A 21,172-nucleotide genomic window follows, 5' to 3' on the forward strand; every position below is an offset into this window, starting at 1 on the left:
AAGAAACATCCATGAAACATTATGGAAGATAAATAAATCCGCTATACATTTTATCTTGATACTGGTTTTAGAGTGACACACTTGTCATGCTGTGATTCCGTTGATTGGTCACTGTGTGATGTGAAAGGGACACTCCACCTTACAGGGTTGACTGGAGGTAACTAAGAAGAGATTCAGAGACTCAGGGGTAAACCATGTGCCTGCTCCAACTCAAATGCCAGTCCAGTGCAATATGTATTGGGACAACAGCCACAATGCTCAAGACAGGTATGCGTTCTACCACAAGTGAAACGAGGTTAAGATACCAACATTTATTGACCACATGAGATGTCCTAGGTGATGGTCGGAGTGCTTTACAGATATTATTTTGTCTAGTCCTCACAGCAACCCTAAGAGATAGTTTCTTTTATTGCCTACATACTGCTAAGTGTATTTTGGTTCCAAATATTTTGACACAATGCATAGTTCTTTCATAACAGGTAGCTTGTTGAATTTTTTCAAATAATCCTGTTTGAACTTGATGAGAAGTGGGCTCTCCAGGGCAGTGTTTCTGCATAGCTACTAGATAGTCTCAAGATGCTGAGAGCACAGTATTAGTGTTTCAGTGTCAAATCTATCCCTTTCCATTGCTGTGTTGAATTACCAGTCTTCTTAGGGAAATGTGCAAAAAAGGTTTAGAATCAGCATTGTGTAAATTAGTACCCATACACTTGCGGGTTAATGTCAGCAGAATTGAATGGGAATGGTGAATTGAATGTCAGCAGGTGAATGGGAAGCTCCATACTACTCATTCAACTCTTGCTGGCATGTATATGCCATAGGAGCTAGGCGCCAAGTGACAGTCATGGCAAACTTCTGGCCTCTCGTAAGAGCTTCTTGAGGTCCACTTTTTCTCCTTTTAAGATTTCCAACCTTAATTATAATCTTCAGTTTAAAACTGTTAGCCCTTTTTTTACTCACATCTGACCCACCAAGCTCTGGGAGTATTGGTAATTTTTCCACCTAAAATGTCATTACAACTCTTGTTATGTAAGGATTTATTATCAGACACAGACCTTCTGTAGCCTTTTGAAACTACCAAGAAATTCAGAACATTGAAACATATTAATAGCATGGCACATGCATAAAACTATAAAATCAGTATATAATTCAAAACATAATTTCTAATAAAAATAGATGTAAATGTTAGTATAAGTTACTGCTAGACAAACTTTTTGTGTCTTGTCTTGATGGCCATCTGAATCAGTCCATGATGTTAGAACCAATAATGCTAGTACTGCCCCTTCTCTAGTTTCAAGTTCAGATTTTTTTAAAAAAAGGTAGTTAACCTGTATGCTTACTGGTTAATCTCACTTTTTCATTTCATTCAAACTAACTTGGAAAATCAAAACATTTTAATAATACAATTGCAAGAGAATCTAATAGAAAAAAAAAAAGGAAATCATCAAAGATGTCAAAAGAAAGCTGAAAACCCAAGATGCCAAGAAGGAAATGAACATAGCACAACTAATAGAAATTAAGCATTTGGAGGGTAATTTCCACAACCTATGTAAATTACAGAAGGGAAGCATTAAAGAGGAGAAAGCATTTGTAGCTGAAGTTCTTCATGTCAGTTTCTTTATAAATAAAATTATAATGCTTATTTCCTTTATTATTTTCAGTATTTTTCAATTAATAGTTTAACTCAAGAATACACCATGAAAATGTGCAAGGCAGGTAATTTTCAAATAGAAGTAGATCAGATGATTAAAATATGAAAAGTGACAACAACATTTACCATTTGCTTCTTCTTGTATTGTAGGTTCGTTATTTATTTGCATTTCTGAAAAAATAGAAGTGAAGTACAATTAATAAGAAATCTGTCTGATGGTGCTATAAAGGGGAGCAGGGAGAGAACTGTGAATTCAGTTCTTTAGCAGTGACCAATGCTTACGTTCCTTTTTAATGTAGAACAAAGTGTGACACATTTTTATGTATGTTTTTATTTTCACTGTGAACATTCACTATAAATTCAATACAAAAGGTAAAATATCCAAGGGAACATTCCAAGTGCGTCCAGGGTATCACACGCCATGACATCCAGATGTAACAAAAGCTTCTTGTACTTTCTTCTCCTGGTACTTTCCTTTTTAACTCTCACCTTGAAGATAAAGCTCAATTTCTGAATGGATTATGCCTTGAGACATGAAGGGAAGCCATCTGAGAAAAGAGAGAGAGAAAGGAGAAAGAAGAAGATACTCAATTTTACATGTTAAAATATAACTATAAAAATAGCCTTTAAAGCACTTAGAAGCAATCGAACCTATTCAGCACTGTGGTAACAATGATATTGTAACTTTGGCTTCAAAACTAAAAGAGGTAAGTTGCTAACCTTGTTAACACTTACCTCTCTGTGTTTGCTAACCCTCAGTCACAAGCACCTGTCAACCCAACTGGGCTGGGCCTTCAGTGGTACAATCACAGAATCTACTTGAAACAAAGGCAAATATAACGTAAGATTTAGAGCTTGGCAGCTTGGCAAGCCTAGGAAAGGGCCTTGCCTGCTGGTTTGAGGAAAATTTGGCATAGAAAAAGTAATTTCATGATTTTGACATTTTCTCTATAGGAGTTTTCATCTTGCTTTCATGTGGCTTTCTCAGAAATCTTTTTCTCAACGTCTGCAAAAGAATCATGGTACCTTAAAACTTGGGAAATATCTTGCCAAATTTGAAAATTGTGCTTAGGGTATTGACCCATCCTGACAGTTTCTTCTAAATTACTCAAATTTACATGTTAGAAGCTCCATGGTGCTACACTCTGGTTTTGTGATCATATCCTTATGAAGTTGTTTCCTTCACTAATTTATGTACCTCAGAAAATTATAATGAGACAGAAAAGTTCTCAAAAAATATCTTCTGTGTTATTAATATATAAAATACAAATGGTATGTACATAAATGTTATTATCTTATAAAAGCTACATAGCTGCTATTCCACATTTGAACACACTTCTATTCCTTTTATCCAACCATCTCTTCACTTAATATTTATAAAATTCCATCTGTCAGCCTTTCAAAGAGACATCTGCACTTCCACATTGCTGCAGCACTATTTACAAGAGTCTGAATATTGAATCAACTTAGGTATCCACACATGAATGACTAGATAAAGAAAAAAATATATATATATCCAATGGACTGTTATTATTCGGTCATAACAAAGGAAATCTTAGCATTGGCAGCAAATAGATGGAACTAGAGTTCATTATGTTAAGTGAAATAATTCTGATACAGAAAGATAAATAATGCGCGTTCTCTCTCGTATGATTAACACACAAAATCAACCTGAACCTATAATAGTGATTACTAGACGTAAGAAAGTGCAAAGTGCATAGAGGAAGGTTGGATAATGGTTGCAAAATGCCCTAACAGAGGAGTTTGTATACACTCTGCAGCACAGTGGGGTAACCGTAGTTAACAATAATGTATTCTATTCTGTAATAACTTGATGAAATGAGCCACCAGGCTCCAAAAATAAAAATTAGGACATGGAAATTTAATTGTCTAAATTGATTATTTTATGCTATGTACCTATCTTGAAACATTGCACAGAGGCCCAGCAGGGTAGCCTAGTGGCTACAGTCCTAGCCTTGCTCACACCAAGAACCCATTCAGGTGATGGTTTGTACTCTGATGACATCACTTCCCATCCAGCTCCCTGCCCATGGCCTGGGAAAGCAGTCAAGGACTGCCCAAAACCTTGGGACCCTGCACCTGCATGGGAAACCTGGAAGAAGTGCCTGGCTCCTGGCTTCGGATGGACTCAGCTCCGGTCATTGCAGCCAGTTGGGGAGTGAATAAATGGACGGAAGATTTTCCTCTCTGTCTCTCCTTCTCTCTATGAATCTGACTTTCCAAAACTATAAAATAAAATCTTTTCTGAAAAAAAAGAAGTAGCTGTTAGAAAAGAAAATAAAAGGCAAGGAAGGGCATCACAGAGAGAACAGTATTAGCAAAGGTACATAAACAAAATGATATGCCACAGTCCAAGAATCTTCTGGATACGTTGGGGTTAGGTCACTAGGTTGGGGAGCCATAGTGTCTGAGATGGTTGAAGAACTGAGAAGTTAAACTGACCCTACCACACTAACATTGAAATCACAAGATGATGGGTCGATCAGGGATATACAGGTGAACCAAGCCGCAACCCATTCCTGCTCAGCTGTGAGGTTCGGTCATCTCTACATCTTCCAAAAGCCACAAGATAACTCACTTCCTTCTGTCCACTTACACTATTCTTTCTCTTTCTCATTTGGAATGCAGTAGCACATGGAGTTTATTTAATACATTTCATTAGTCCCTAATCATACAGTCTTATTGTACTGATCACACTTATGTATTCCATGTTCCTAGCTAGATTCTTACTTCCACACAGAGTTTGTTTTAATCACCAGAATAAGGAAAGTCAGTTTTATGTTTAAGGATAGAAGCTCTTGAGTCAAGGTTGAGTTAGACTGGTTCATTTTAAATTCTGGCCCCAATACCTTCTAGTTGTGTGCTGTCTTGACCCATGTCCTTGGTCTCTTTAAGTGTCAATTTCCTCATTTGCAAATTACAAATAGTGATATCACCAACCCAACCATGATCCAAAATTAGGTGTATATAAATGTGTCACATTATCCAACATGTGATAAATGGTCAATAAATGCCAGTTAATACTGTATCATCATTTTGCCTACACAGTACTTGTGTATAGGTGGTATTAATGCAGACAAATTTGAGGTGACAACCAATGAAAATGCTCTCCTTTTGTAAGATGTGTCATAAAAGGTGGGGCTTCCTTTCCAGACTTGTTCACCACCAAATTGTAATCATCTTTTTTATTAGATTGGACAGAAGTGAGATCCTGCTATCTGTATGTCTGTGCTTGCCTTATTTCACTTAGCACCGTATTATTGCAAGTGATTGCAATAAATTGACTCAGTAGTATTCCTCTGAGTACATATAACATATTTTCTTTATGCTTTCATTTGTGGTTTCCATTTGTATTATGCACAATGTTGCAATAAATATCTATATCTCTCCAATAGACTTATTTCATTTTTTTAAAAAAAGTACATGAGTAGTGAAGTTGGTAGATCTTCAGGTAGTTTCATTATTTTTTCCCAGAAAACTCCATATTGCTTTCCATAATGTCTACCCTTATTTATATTCCCACCACTGCTACAACAATTCTGTTTCACCATCCATCAGTTCACTCCTCAAACAGACACAACAGTCAGGGATATGCCAGAGCTTTATCTTTGTCTGCCTCACTGGTGCAGGGGCCAAAGCACTTGGGCCATATTACACTGCTTTTCCAGGTGCATTAGCAGGAAATAGACCATCTGGAACTCCAAACAGTCCCATACAGGTTGCCAGCATTGTGGGCAGCAGCTTACTACATCACAATGCCAACTCCTCTCTAACCACTGCACCACAATGTCAGACTCTATACAACATTTTAGAGATTCAAAATCCATGGAATATGTTTGGGTGATACTCTTCTAAAATATACAGAGTGCTTTTTCTGAAGGAAGAGGCATAAAAGGTTCAAATGACACAGATTAGATTTTGTCTGATGCACAATTGAGGTAGGACAACCAATATTTTACATTGAAAATGGCAGAAGACAGACTTGAATGCTCTATGTCTCCACCCCATCTGGAAAAAATGAGCAAGACTCATCCCTGCACCTCATTCTGTCAGTTCTCCACCATCACTACTTGTCACTTTTGTACCAAGAAATGGCTGAAACTGACAAAGCAGAGTACAGAAATCTGCAGCAGCACAAATACATGCTCAGAATAGCAAGAAATGATTAAAAGTGGCCTCTTTCAGGAAACAAAATTAGTAAAGTTGAATGACTCTCACTGTCCCATGATAATTGTTATTTATTTTTTCTTCCTTATAAAAATAGTATTTTATGTTTCTGCACTTTATCAAAAAGTTGCAACAGCCTTTAAAAATATATCTTATTCACTCTTTCCTACTGTTTCCCAGAAAGGGAAAATAACATAATTTGTTCATGTGCTGAACTGTTTGGAAAATGAATCAGTGCATAAATAATTTTTAATGAGACACTAAGGATATTATAGATGAAATTCACATAAAGACTGGGTGATCTTCATGTTTCCTCTACCTCAAGATTTAATTATGTTTATCCTAACTCCTTGCCTTCCTCCTTCCTTTTTTTCCTTCTTCCTTCCTTCTCCCCTCCCCACAATTCATCCTACAAATAATGACCAAATAATTAGTTTTTTTAAAAAAAAATCAATAAAAACAGAACATATGAGACCTTACCTTAAGTTCATTGCCTAGAACCTCAAATAAGCATGTTTACCAGGGATATAGTAGCTGACATCAGTGCTAAGAATTTCACAGTTTTATGTCCTGGAGGATAAAGACAAGCTCAGTGCTGATTTGTGTGAGCTGAGAAAGCTTTATGGCTTGAACAACATTTTGTCCTGGGTCCTGGAATCTAAGTGTTTCAATAAGCAGAAGAAAGAATGAAATGAGCTGAGATACATGAGGCAAGAGTGAAAATGTCCCTGGAGAACTTCTCAAAAGACAGCAAACAAAACCCTATCAGAGAGCACTGAGAGGGAAACCTGGAAAGAGGGCCAGGGGTAGCTTCTTTTAAGCTTGACACCACACACCTACATCTTCATTCAGAGACGGCCTTAGTATAAAAGTTTTCTTTCTCACTGTACTTACCTGAAAGGAGCTATTCAAACAAAGCAGCCCCTGGTTCTCATCCTATCTCCTCCCACAAATGGTATTCTCAGCCCTGCTCTGCATAGCACCTAGCTTTTGAATTATTCACAGATTCACTAACTTAGCTTACACTTCCTGAGATTTTTCTATAATCTGTATGTTTGTCTTGTGTACACTGAAGGTGTTTGATTTCTAAATCCAACAAGCATGGGCTTTCAAGTGTGATGTGTGATCTTCCTGAGTGATCATAATAGCTCACAAAAGGTACTTCGGGATGGGAAACCCTTGGTGAGTGATAGCAGTGGAGTGACCAAGGAGAAATTGTCAACCTTGCATCTGTTTAAGAGTCCCCTGTCCTACTGAAGCTTGAGGAAGCAGAGATGGAACAGCAGGACATGAGAGCTTTCCTACCAGAGAAGCGAAGTGGAGGCATTCACAGGCAACCAGTCATCAAACAACTTTCCTTCTTCAACATAGAAATATCCTGAAACAAGCGTTCTGTGTACTGCTTTAAAATGGACATGCCTGGGGCTTAATCTTCTGTTTAAATTTCTGTGTTAATTTTCTTTAAAGGCTTTAAAAATTTTATTGGAAAGGAAGATATACAGAAAGAAGGAGAGACAGAGAAAGATCTTTCATCCATTGGCTCACTCCCCAAGTGGTTGGAAGGACACAGTTGAGCTAATCCAAAGCCAGAATCCAGTAGCTTTCTCCAAGTCTCCCACACAGGTGCAGGGTCCCCAGGATTTGGGTGTACTTTCTCAGACCACAAGCTGGAACTGGATGGGAAATGGAACAGCTGGACATGAACCGGCACCCATATAGCAAGGCGAGGATTTAGTCACTAGGCTACCACGCCAGGCCTAATTAATGTTAATTCCATGCATCATTTTCTGTTTCCTCATGGACAGTAATACATAAAATGAATAGTAAGTGAACATTTTGTTTACTTCTACGTTAGATTAATATATCTGTAAACCTTACAGATTTCAAGTTCTAATTCTAAATTCATCACTTAATATGATTTGCTTTGTGCTTTATGGTTTCAGGATTAACACATTCATTTCATTTAATTTATCATATATGGAAATTTAACTATTCTACTCCAAGAACTATAGTTGTGGTTGAAAGCAAAGATGTAAGGCATTGGCCCAATCTTTGAAGAAACTCCACAGAAAGCTGGAGAAGTAGGATAGAAAACCCATAGATATAACTCGGTGTACTAAGCTAACGGTAAGCACCTTGTGAAAGGAGTTCAGAAAAGGAATAATTCCCCCCACCTGAGGCTTCAGGAAACACTTCCTGGCAGAAGTGATGCATTTTTTTTGTCAGTCCACCAGTTAAAAAGAGCAATGAACACCTATACAATTCTAGTCAGGATCAAGAGTTAGAACATCTGTAAGGAGAGCACCAGATGAGAACACATCCCAGGCCAATGTGGACAGGGGAGACTTCGGACGTTAGTCTGACCACAGCTCTGCTACGTGGCCAAGGCTGACTTCAGCTGTGAGGAATCCCACAGAGAGCTAACTCACTGATGCAAGAAAGCCCTTTCTAGGCTCCCCTGACCAAAGTGGCTCTCCTGCCCACAGAGTCCCACCATTATTTCAGTGAAACAGAAGACCTTTTCCTCAGCAAGTAGTAAGGAGGCACTGAGGACTGTAGACTGGGAAGAGGCCAAAGAGTGGAAACGTCATCCCCTCCCCAATGTATTCAAGATTTTCCAACAGCCTATTCTAGCCAGAATAGCTATGTTTTTTTCTTTTTTCCTTCCACCTTATGAAAAAAAAATTACCTCAATATTCCTTAAAAAAAAAATAAGCAAGGGGAGGGCAAAGGCTCCCAAATAGAAATCAGGCAGGAACATTTTCAAGGTGTTGCTGCAGTACTGGCTCTAAGGAACACCGTGCAGTACCCTGTCTTCTTTCCTTGCACTAATATGCCTCAGGGCCACTCTGCTATCTCACCATGACTTGGTTTTGAGATGATCAAACCAGTCATGCTGCTCTGCCCTGACAAGTGAACTCTTTAAAATGCCATCTATTTCCATTTAACTTTTCAATTCCTGCATCCAAAAATTCTTCTCCTATTTAGAGTTACCCTGGGAAGAGCCGTTATTTTAAATAAATTATTCACACAAGCTCATGTCAGTGCCATATCCCAAACCAGTCTGAAGTAATGAAAGGCAACACCTAGGTGTTTTTGGCAGCCCTCATCCTTTCTGAATTTCTAGATCCTCCTAGTTCAAGTAGGTTGACAATCTTACATTGAGTAATACATTAGGAGACCCATTCACATGGTGGACCAGATTAAATAGCATTCCCCTAAAATCTGCACACATACAGAATTTCAAGATGAGATGTTACTAAGAATTAGGGTGCTTATGGATACAACTAAGTAGGCCATAGTATAGTAGTATTTGCCTGGCATAGGATGGGTACCCTCATAACAAAGGAAGAAAAAAAGACGCACACGAAGTCAGCAATGTGACAACAAAAGCAGAGGTTGTAGTGAGGCAGCTCCAAGGCTTGGAGCACCAATAATCACTGACCACCACCAGGAGCCAGCAGAGGCAAAGAAGGATTGTTTCACTTAACCTCCATGCAGTGCAGTCCGGCAGACACCTGTATTTCAAACAATCTCCAGAACTATGAAGGAAGAAAATTCTGTTTAACTCCACCAAATGGATTGTTATCTGTCATAGCAGACACAGAAAAATGACATGAAAAAGTAAACATGAGCATTTATCTGAGTCCATAAAGCCGGTGAAATGCTTGCCTATTCCATTCAAATTTTGCTTGCTCCAAACCTTAGATTGTCAGATCTTCTGTGAAGATGGCAGAAACTTTCAGAGGCAGAAAAAAGAGTATCTTCAGGTATGGCAGTAAAGCAAAACAAGACCATAAACATGTGGGTGTTCTGTCGAGAGGAAAAGAAAAGAAGATACAGCTGCCCATAGGAAGCATCTGGGAGGCAGAGAAGTGTTCTCCATCTGTAGTTGCTCGATTTGGCTTCTGAGAAGGAAGGAGCACATGATAGCCTTTCCCTCTACCCTAATTCAAAAGTGCTCCAAGGAACATAACCAGCTTTTTGTTCTTTTTCCCTCTGTAATGTGTCCACCTAAGCATTTCTAACTAATTACCCACAAGCAGCAAACCCAGTAGCAGCTACCCCACCAGGAATTGAAAGACTTCCCATGCTCCCTGCTAAATGCTGTCTTGAGTTGTGTTTGTTTTCCTGGATTCAGATCTAAGATTCCAGTGCCTTAGAAAATGCTGTCCCTGACCTTCCACAAGCAGGGAGAATGTCCTGGAATAGAAAAGCAGATATAAGTAGCCTCAGAAAAGTTGATCAATCTTATAGAAAGAAACCTGTTTTATTCTTGCTATAACACTTCTGCCTCTTTAAGAATTAAGGAAGCAAGATCTGCTCTCACATTTTTACATACAGAAATAAGGAATAGTTTTTATAACATATTTTTTCAATTATATGAATGAGCAGCCATCACTTCTTCAGGATACACTACATACAAGCATCAAATACTAACATTTAAAATGTCAAGATGAAGCAAATTTTTACTTTTGATGTTTCTATATATTTCATAACGTTTTCCATGTTGAATCCACTGAAAGTATCTAAAATATCATTTTCTTTCTTCCCTCCAGACAAGGCCAAGTACCACAGGACACATAATAGAAGCAGTAGTTTAGAGGGGAATGGGCGGGAGCAGACTGATGGAGAGAACTACATGTGTAGGCCTGCACAGGAATGATGAACTTAGTACTTAGTACTAAGAGTACTTAGAGTACTAAAGTATCCCTCAGGAAACTTTATAGGTAAACACAGTCGTTATTGTAACAGGTAAAGCATAAAGAGAAATATCTGGGGCCCGGCATTATGGCAAAGCTGAATCCTTACTTTGGAAGAACCAGGATCACATATGGGCACTGGTTTGTGTCCTGGCTGCCCCACTGCCTGCCCAGCTGTTCCACTTCCCATCCAATTCCCTGCTTGTGGCCTGGGAAAGCAGTAGAGGATGGTCCAAAGCCTCAGGATCCTCAGTAACACTGTGGAAAATCCAGAAGAAGCTCCTGGTTCCTGGCTTTAGATCAGCTCAGCTCTAGTTGTTGCGGTCACTTGGGGAATGAGGCAGGGAATGGAAGATCTTTCTCTCTGTCTCCTTCTCTCTATAAATCTGCCTTCCCAGTAAAAATTTTAAAAATCTTTAAGAAGAGAAATCCCTGAATGAAGCTCTCCCTAGATTTTTTTTGAATGATGTAACAAACACTGCTTCCCCCAGCCCAAGAGGACGCTGTGCTACGTGGCAGGAACAGCTGGAAGTGATACCCAGGTCCCCATTAGTGTTCCATATCTCTGATTGGATGGGGAACCTAGCCTACATGAAGTTCTGGGCCAATTAGCTCAGGCACAGGCTGAATTGGAGAAGTGTGAAGGATGGCAGAATTGTGACAAGGAGAATAGAACAGGACAAGTATTTCTTGGGCAGAAAAGAGTATATTTTGAGGAACACAAAGAGAACAGAATTGTTCAAGACAGAAGTGATCTGATTTCACTAACATCTTGTAAATGATTATTATAAAGAAAAGCGGAGGGAAAAAAATAGAAGGGTCATAAAAATCATTTTTGTATGTTTTTTAAGTAGGCAATGTTGATTGCTAAGGATGATTTTAGCTTATTCTTACTTCACTTATTTGAAAGGCAATGGTGTGGATGGAAAAGGAGGGAGAGTAAGAGAAAGAAAGGTTGAGAAGCAGACTGAGGGATAAAGAATCTTCCAGGTACAGGTAGTAACAACCACCATAGCCTGTGTTAGACAAAAATTAAACCAGAAACCTGGAACTCAACCTGAATTCCCTATGTGGATGGCAGAAAGCCCTGTAAATGAACCAACATCTGCTGCTTCCCAGGGTGCACAGGAGCAGGAAGTTGGAATTTGAACTGAAACTGACATGTAAATCCAGATGCTTCTTGCTAAAAGAGATGTGAGTGTCCCAACTAGCATTAACTGCAGTGCCAAACACCCACCTCTGAGTTTTTAAACAGGAAACAGCTTACCTAAATTGATCTTTTTTTAAAAAAAAATGATTTATTTCCTTTTTTATTTGAAGGAATAAAGGGAAAAGATGACAGAGAAAAAGATGCTCCATCCACTTGCTCACTCCCTAAAATGTCCCAAATGATCAGGCGCCAGGCCAGAACTTCATCAGGGTCTCCCATGTGCGTGCAGAGACCCAACATTTAGGCATCATTCACTGTTTACCCAGACCCTTTAGCAGGGTGCTGGGTGAGAACTGAAGAATTTGGGACTCAAATTGGTACCCACATGGGATCCCAGTATTGCAGGGTGGTTAACCCATTGCATCATAATACTGGACCTGAAATACAATTTATAGAACAATGTTCTCTCATTTTTTTCTTATAGCATTTTGGGATAAAATTACACAATGAAATACTAAAGAATAAAATGAAAATAGAACAAAGGAAAAATTAAATACAAAAACAGAAGGAGAAGTCAGAATGATGTTTTCTAGTATCGTAGTAGAATCAGCTTAGAAATGTGAACAGGGTGGACTGGAGAAGAAACAATGAAAAGACAATTACAGACCCACTAAAATCATCTAGTCTTGAAAAACTGGCATGAGTAAAGCAGAAGTAGTGGGAAAGGATGAAATAGACACTGGAAAATAAATGGATCAAATTGTGACTAAACGAGCAAAAAGAAGACTGGGTTCCCAGGGGTCTCACTGCCCCTTTCCATGCACAGGTCTCTCTGAGTATCTTGATGCCTGCAGTTCTGTGTTGCACAAAATATTATTTTTTACTCCACTTTTTACTTAGCATTTAAAGTCACAATTTTGTGGGCAATTTCAAAACCATGTCCTTGATTTTCCCAATGCCCCTCTTTGGCCTTTAGTTTTTGTTTCATTTCCTACTAGTTTTCTATTTGCATAAAAGGCTATACAGCAGCTTACAATGCTGAAAATACAAAATTTCAAACTGAAGCACAGTTTCTCATTCCCATATCCACAAAAGATTGGATTTTAATGCAGAAATCTGCTCATTCTCAGCCTCGTGCATGGGTCAGTGACTGAGATCAAACAATAAACATTGACATAAATCTAACTGAAGCTGGGGGTTTCCTTGACATGGCAGGACTCGGCAAAGATCTAAACAGGAAAGCTTCTTCCTGTGGAAGCAACCAATAGCTGCTTAAAGTACTAAAGTGAAGGCTGTGTTGAATTTCTAATGAGATTTCAGGAAGGAGGATATGTGAGAAAGGCAATGTGGCCAGATTATGAATGGAGGCAGATGTTACCGGGACTTAGATCTTGCAGGGCTCAACGAAAAGCCAAATTTCAGATTATAATCCTTCTCTTTCTTACATTCTGCTCTGAAAGTTGTTCTATCTAAAACTTTCCATCCTTAATTCCCCTATTAAACTGTTTTAATATTATAGTTTCACTGCTGCAAAGATATTTTTAGACTAATATTCTACTTAAGTAATAATTTCCAGCATTTTGAGCCTATGCGACACACAAAACATTGTGATAATAAGAAATTACAAGATGAGCTTCCTTGCAACACTTAGCAAAAATTACTGAGTGATGCATGATAGATTCCTCAGTAGCCCAGCTTAGTACCTAAAACTCACGTGCACACACACACACACCCTCATCACCCACAGTGCAGCACATTCCTGTCAAGTGCCCAAAAGCCAACATTACCTTTGACAATTGAAGATGGACTCAGTTGCGGAATGAGGCTCTCTGATAACCACCTTTTCACAGTACCAATATTGAGATTCATCACTGGCCTCACAGCGCAACAGCACCTTCTGCAGTTTTCCAAGAGACACTGCTGTGACTTGAAATCTATCAATCTAGTTAGAAGACATAAAACTCAACAGAAATAACTATCATCCAGCACATGATCAATAAGGCAACAATAATAGCGCAAGGACTGCCAGAAGCAGCACAACACTTTAAGAGATAATATTAGCATCAAAAGGAGGAATAAAAAAATAAGCAAACTACATTTTATCTATTAAAATATATTTCTCTCTCTCTCTCTCTCTCTCTCTCTCTCTGGCTTTATTTTCTCCATTTGCAGTCCTTTCCAGTGTGACAAGCCAACCAACCCAAACATAAAGGACTTTTCTACCCTTGAGCAATAGTGCATGAAGTCGTCAGGCAGTAGCCAAGACACATGATGCATACCGCATTTCTTTCCCATGAATTCTAACGTACTATGTGCCACAACACAGTTTCTCTTTCTCCCTCCTTCATTCTTTCCCACCCTCCTTTCTACCTTTCCTCTCTTCCTCTCTTCAATAAATTCTTCCCTTGCATCTTCCTCTGTACATAAAAATAGAGCATATCCTTGGGTTTTCTGTGTAGCACTCTGGAATCCTCCCTCCTAAATAGTTTGTCGTGTCAAAAACATACTGACATTTGTGGAGAGCTGCAGGACCTGAAGTTAATGCAATGCTGATTGGAATAAATAGAGCTCCTTCACACATCACTTCCTCATAGATTGTTGTTGCTGAGAATAATCATCCTGGAACTATCTGAGGAAAGGGTCATGAATTTAATTAAGACTAGGAAGTTCCCAGAAATGACAGTTGATTGTAAGCCACTGTAACTGCACTTGAAGGTAATATATGAATCCAGTGTTGCTTGTGTTACCTGCATGGGATGGACTACCTTAATTTCTGCCTGCATTGCTACCACGTTAAATTTAATCTCAATATTTTAACATGACTTGTGTTTCACTGTTGGTTTCATGGTAGTGATGGAGATTTTCCTTTGCTTAGGTCAGACCAAAGGCATCATTAGTCCCATTATGACGTTTGTGTAACTCAACGGTAGTAGCATGTGCCTCGTCTCAGTGTGCCTAGACAGCCTTGCTGTTATTCTCCTGAAGTTGCAGAGTGCCCTTATGAGAATGCTCACTGACACAGTCCTCCTTTGTGACACATACAAATGATGTCCCATGATATGTCTTCAAGAGTCCATTTTTTTTTATTGATTTGTTGCTGACAATTTTCTTAGTGCAAAACTCTCAAAATCGTCTGATATTTTCATGGTATCACATGGACTTGGGAAAAAGGTGAAAAAAAAATATTGTAAAATCTAAAACGAACCAAAAGCAAGCATTTAATCTAATTAACACACCTCCATCACACACTGAAACACCAAGACTCGGCTTCAGCTCCTGACTGCAGCTTCCTGTCACTGCAGACCATGGGAGGCAGCAATGATATTTTAAAAAACTGAATTTGTGCCAGTCATCTCAGAGAGTAGGTTTCATTCCCTGTAGCTACCAGAACTGAGAAAAAGAACCAACAGCTCTCTACCTCATCTCTCTCTTTCACCCTCTATTAAAAATTGAAATTTAGCTAAGAAACGAACCAGGAAAACAAAGAACACTTATATTTTGATTTTAAGTTTCAAAACTGAAACCACTAAATTCACACCTCTCTTCTTTTACACTAATTTCAATTATACACTTTATACAATAACTGCAATTAAAGCTTAACAACTTTACATGATGCTTTGCTATTGCATGCTTGTACCCTAACTAGTGGTCAGCCAGAAAAGACAACACTTTCACCAGTCACCATGAAATGGGAGCAGGAAAGGTCTGGAGTTGATGTCAGGTTAGCTGGGTTCCTTGATGCATGACTTTACTAATCACCTGACATAATGTTATAATACTGTATTTGGAATTTTGTTCTCTGCTCAAACTTAATAATAAAGGATTGATAGAAATAATTTTGTCTTTGTGTCATCCAAAGCATATTTCACATTTATAGCTTTTGTGTAATCTACAATGATAAATAAAAGTATGAGAAACAGTACTCTCAAACTTATTTCACAAAGCTTCCTTCCCAAAAACATACATTTATATATTCAATCTTCAATCTTAATTTCAGAGGCCAAAATATTACCTTCTTTCCATATATGACAAAATAATGTTAAAACATAGTTTTATTGAATATCTACTCAATTTAAGTTCTCAACCATCTAACACAAAGACTTATGCTTATATATAAAGGACAAAAGGAATAATGAGGGACTCTTGGTATGAACATAATACACTTAGTAGTTCCCATTGAAGGTGTTTAAAAGAAAGGTGGTTGTGTAACCTAAACTATCCTACAGTGGCCCTTCTATTATCTGACCTTTTAGAATAATGCTTTGGGTCCAGCACAGCAGCCTAGTGGCTATAGTCCTCACCTTACATGAGCCAGGATCCCAAATATTGGCACTGGTTCATGTCTCAGCTGCCTCAATTCCCTTCCAGCTATCTGCTTGTGGTCTGGGAAGTAGTAGAGGACAGCCAAATTCCTAGGGCTCCTGCATCCACCTGGGAGACCCAGAAAAAGCTCTTGGCTCCTGGCTTCAGATTAACTGAGCTCCAGCTAAGCCCTGGCTGATGCAGGCACTTGGGGAGTGAACCAGTGTGTGGAAGTTCTTTCTCTGTATCCCCTTCTCTCAGTAATCTGACTTTCCAATAAAATCAATAAATCTTTAAAAAAAATAACGCTTTCTAGCATTCAGTCCTAACAGAACATGTTCATATATTTTCTCCTGATATCCTTTCAATTCATTTTATTTATTTTATGTTATCACTATTTTTACCAGTTCTACGGGGAGAAAGCTCTCATATCTAGCAGTTCACTTCATGCCTACAATATCCAAAGTTAGGCCAGAGCCAGGAGCTAGGAATTCAACCCAGGTTTCCCACAGAAATGAAAGGGATCTCGCCACCTGGACTTTCACCTGGTGCCTTTCCACATTTGCATGATCAGGAAGCTGGAACGGGGAGTTGAAGCTGGGAACTGAATCCAGGCATTCTGATACAGGAGGCAGTTGTCTTAACTGCTGAGTCAGATGCCCACCTTATGATTAATTTTTAATGTTTACTACTTTACTATTAAGAAAGAAGTGTTAAGTGTGCCCTATTTTTCTCTCAAGAACAACTTCTTGAAACATATCTAGGAAGTCAGATCATGAAATTTGTGGTAAAATTTTCTGGAAACTAGAGCTTGAACAATGTCAGGTGCCTTTTAGACTTAAAATCACACATGAGGGAGGCTGCTAGGAACCTGGAGAGTTGTTTCAATAGACTCACCTGTCCTCTTTGAAACTTGACCGGCATGTTAGACTTGTGCAACAGTCTGAGGCCAGAGTCCCCTCTGTCCCCAAAGAGACACAGCAAAACCTCAGACTTTGTTTCTGACTGCTTCAGTGGTCCAGTATAAACATCCACCTGGTATTTCACTACTGATAAAACAATGGGAGAGAAACAAAGAAGAAATTTGTTGTCTTGGAATTCCTACAAACAGCAACAAGATCTGAGGGTATACTTGGGTGATGGTAAACACCTCGTATGAGAATTTCCCTAACCTGAACTTTCTGTGTTAGACACTGTAATTATAAATAAGCATGTTTATACATAAATGTCAAGAGGATTCATATCCCTTTTCCTAAAGAGACATGAAAGATTGTCTAAAAGCTGTTCTTATATATGTAAAATAGAATACGATGTTTAGTTTTCAGTGGCAAGGGTAACAATGTTTTTGTATACCATGCTCAAAACTTAAACTGATACAAGGTGTGATAAAGAAATCAATCAAAAATGAGGCGACGGCCTCAAGTGGACAGCTGGCCTCAAGCAAAATCAGACAAAACACAGCCCTGAGTTTTGTTATCCCTCCCAGCCTCAACATCTGGATGCTAGCTGCACCACGACAGTCACTGTGAGATACCTTGAACCCAAGATGCACGAGGGACTCCCACTGTGATTCTGAAAAAACCATTTACCAATTGGTAAAACCACTCTTAAACATAGAAAAAAAAAACAGCATGTAGTTAGTTAAGCAGCAGATTTCAGCAACTACAAAACAGCTTTATAATTCACTGAAGATTCATACACACATGGGAAAATGGCTTGTCCTTCTTTAACTACAGGAAGCTCACAGACAATGTCCCCATCTGTTTGAATTCGAGAAAGCCAGGCATTTGCTGCAAAATCTAGAATCTTCTTGCTCCTCATATGTTGCATGGTCACCTGAGATTAGAAGAAACAATGGTCAGATAGTGTGATTTTCAATTCCTTGTAGAAGTCAAATCGTAAAAATATGCTGTGAACTCCCATGGTTGCGGGGGGGTGGTTAGTAGCAGCACTGTTGTCATTATTACTTGCCAAGTACCATGTTAAGTGATTTATTTTAAATATCTTTTAAGCATCACCAACCACACTGGTAAAATTCTTACAGTTTTATAGATAAGAAAAGAGCGGTATGGAGAAATGAAACACCCTCTGAAGGGAAAACTATCCATTTTGCCTGTCGCACTGACCAAAGAAGTGATCTACAGTAGAAATACAGGAGATTTTGTGTTCATATTAGTCACCAGGGAAGGCCACACAGCAGAGTATTTTAAAATGTCTCCTGCCCTTCAAGTGTATTTATAACACCTTTTAAGTGTATTTATAACTTCTGCGGGCTGAGGATAAGCCCCCAGCAGCCAGAGTACAAGTGCCTGCACCTGCAGCATGTAATCAATTGCCTTCCCTTCCCTGCCCAGTGAGTTCTCAGAAGACCTTTTGTTACCCTTATAAAGCTCTTTCACACAAAAGCCCCTTTCCTCTTATCTCCTTCATGTCAGACTGGCAGAGACCTCCAGAAGGAATTTTGTAACTGCCATACCTCCTAACTCAATGCCACCGGCCTTCTCCTTTTCTAAACCAGTAAATCCTCTGAATAAATCTCTGTCCTTTGTCAGTTTCTCCAGCCACCTAGCCTGAGGAGCAGGTGGCTAGTCCTACCTGTCACTGTCATTTTCTATAATTCATGTGACTCTCCAACCATTGCTTCAGACTTGTTCCACAGACATTATTCTGAAGCAGAAATCTGATGTCTCTGCACATTGCTTACAACTTTTTAAATAGTCCTACAAATAGTAAAATAAACAAATAATAAAAAAACCCTCAACTGCAAGTCATTCATGATTGACATTCACCTTGTTAGATACTTTCTCTCACATCCTGTATTCTAGTTGTACTGATTTGTTCATGATTTCACTGCTGGCCATATTACTTCTCTCCTTAGAGTTTCCACTCATACTTGTTTTTCTACTTAAAACAATTTTCATCTAAATCACTACTACAATGAATCTGAATGTATTAATTGTCTTATTTTTTAAATGAGGATACTCATTGTTCATGGTTGCTGTACAGCATGGAAACTTCATAACATTATATGTAAAAATTAATAATGATGAGGTGTAAACATGGCTGCGAGCAATAGTGCTAATCCTCTCTCTTCAAATGCTGGTTCTTGTCCCAGCTGCTCCACCTCCCATTCAGCTCCCTGCTTGTGGCCAGAAAAAGCAGTGGATGATGGCCCAAAGCCTTGGAACTCTGAAACCCATGTGAGATACTTGGAGGAAGTTCCTGATTCCTGATTTCAGATCAGCTCAGCTAATCACTCCTAGGGAGTGAACCAGTAGATGGAAGCTTTCTCTCTCTGTCTCTGCTTCTCTTTGTAATTTTATTTTTCCAATAAAAAATAAACTGAATCGTTAAAAATGTGAATCCATTTGCATAAATTATCTCAATACATCATTAAAATATTAGCCAAATATATCTGTATATAGCATAACTAGAAGAAGTTAATGCCATATAGCCTACTGAGAAATGTGCTCTGCATGAGCTATATTGTACTTTTCTAGCAACTGGATGGAAAACTCAGATCACCAAGAGAAAGAGACTGGTCATGAAAACTCATACTAGTTTCAACCAGACACATTATTCAAAATTATTTGCTTGAGCATAAGAAACTTCAAATGACCCAGGTCATCTGGAAGCTCAGAATATGGGCTGCTTACTTGAAAACTGGAGAGGAAGCAGTGGTGGAAGAATATAAATAATGATCTCCACTCTGCTACTGGGGTCCTATTGCAAGGGTTATGTTGTTGGTAAGAGTTCAACAGTGGGAGGAGTTGTTTCATCTTTTATTTCTATTCCTGAAGTCTCCAATGATATTTACTGCTTTGCTTTACTTGAAAGACAAAAGAGCTAAGTTACTCCTTAAGTTTATAAGGGAGCATACTCCTCAAGAGCCAACAAACAAAAGTCTTAGACCAACAGAGTTCACCAAGAGTGTAGGGGAGTTCCCAGGCCCTGCTCCATGTATGCAGCCAGATGTCTCTGTGAAGAGGCACCCTGACCCTCAACCTCATGGGGCCAACATTTCTGACCTGGTTGTACACAGACATGGATGGCATAAACAGGCTTAGGAGTTTAAAGAAAACAAACTGTCTCTAAAATCAACTCTTCGTAGATTGTCTGGGAAGTATAGACACAAAAACATGTAAGTAGCATGAGACTCCATAGAACTAACACATCAATGAGCACTTACCAATACCACACAGAGAGCTTCCTTGAGGATCTGTGGCATTCCAAAACCACACTGATTGTAAACTTTCTATAAATGAAGTCATAAGTGAGTGAATGGGTCCTGTAGATTATGGATTTGAAGGCTTCCTCATGAAATTCAAGGTTGTTTTAGGCCATTCTGTGTAAAACTACAGTGGGTTCTTCCTCTGGTTTCTGAAGAACCACCATCCCCTCAACATTAAGACCAAGTGCTGGGCCCAGTGTGTTGTTTCAGTAGCTACATCTTCACCTTACATGTGCCAGGATCCCATATGCCTGCTGGTTCCTGTCCTAGTTGCTCCATTTCACATCCAGATCCCTGCTTGTGGCCTGGAAAAGTGGTCAAGGATGGCCCAAGGGCATGGGACCCTGCACCCATGTGAGAAACCAAAAGAAGTTTCTGGCTTTACATAGACTCATCTTTGGCCGTTGCAACCACTTGTAGAGTGAACCAGTTGACAGATCTTTCCTCTCTACCCTTCCTTCTCTCTGTATAAAACTAAAATAAATCTTTAAAAAAATGAAAAGACCATGCGCTGAGGACAGAATCTCACCAATGACTAAAGTGCGGCCCCCTAACACAACTGAGCATCCTTGGGGGTAAGGGTTCTATGTGGCGTTCCTTTTACCTTCAAGACCATGATACCTCAAAATGGGAAAACAAACAAATAAAATCAATATTATATGCAATAAAAGAATAAAGCAGTGCTTTTCAACCACATGACAGCTTTGCCCCCTACTAGACAGGTGGTGATGTCTGGAGCCATTTTGGCTTTTACAGCTTGGAAAGCAAAGCAGCAGTTCCTGACATTTGGTGTTTAAAGGTCACGGCACATAAGACAGTTCATAGGTCAGCAACACACCACACAGAATTATGTGACCTCAAATGTCAATAGTCTCAAAGTTGAAAAATCTTAAATCCGGTATTCATTTCTTATGTATTGGGGAAACATTTCAATACTCCCAGTAGGT

At 39.0% G+C, this 21,172-nt stretch overlaps 1 protein-coding gene across 1 annotated transcript in view; it reads right to left on the reverse strand.

The window, feature by feature from the left end:
* Window positions 1-2,088: 2,088 nt before the first annotated feature.
* RP1 (RP1 axonemal microtubule associated) overlaps window positions 2,089-21,172 on the reverse strand; it is a 129,400-nt gene continuing 110,316 nt past the window's right edge. The window contains exons 19-22 of the mRNA XM_040972561.1: window positions 17,698-17,830; window positions 16,892-17,043; window positions 13,480-13,634; window positions 2,089-2,199 (exon numbers count right to left, since the gene is read on the reverse strand). Of these exons, the coding sequence (XP_040828495.1) occupies window positions 2,130-2,199; window positions 13,480-13,634; window positions 16,892-17,043; window positions 17,698-17,830 (510 nt within the window). The 3' untranslated portion in view covers window positions 2,089-2,129. The remainder of the gene's footprint in view (window positions 2,200-13,479; window positions 13,635-16,891; window positions 17,044-17,697; window positions 17,831-21,172) is intronic.

Source organism: Ochotona curzoniae, unplaced genomic scaffold (genome assembly GCF_017591425.1).
Source record: "Ochotona curzoniae isolate NIBS_2020 unplaced genomic scaffold, NIBS_Ocur_1.0 contig_2318, whole genome shotgun sequence".
NCBI classification, from domain to species: domain Eukaryota; kingdom Metazoa; phylum Chordata; class Mammalia; order Lagomorpha; family Ochotonidae; genus Ochotona; species Ochotona curzoniae.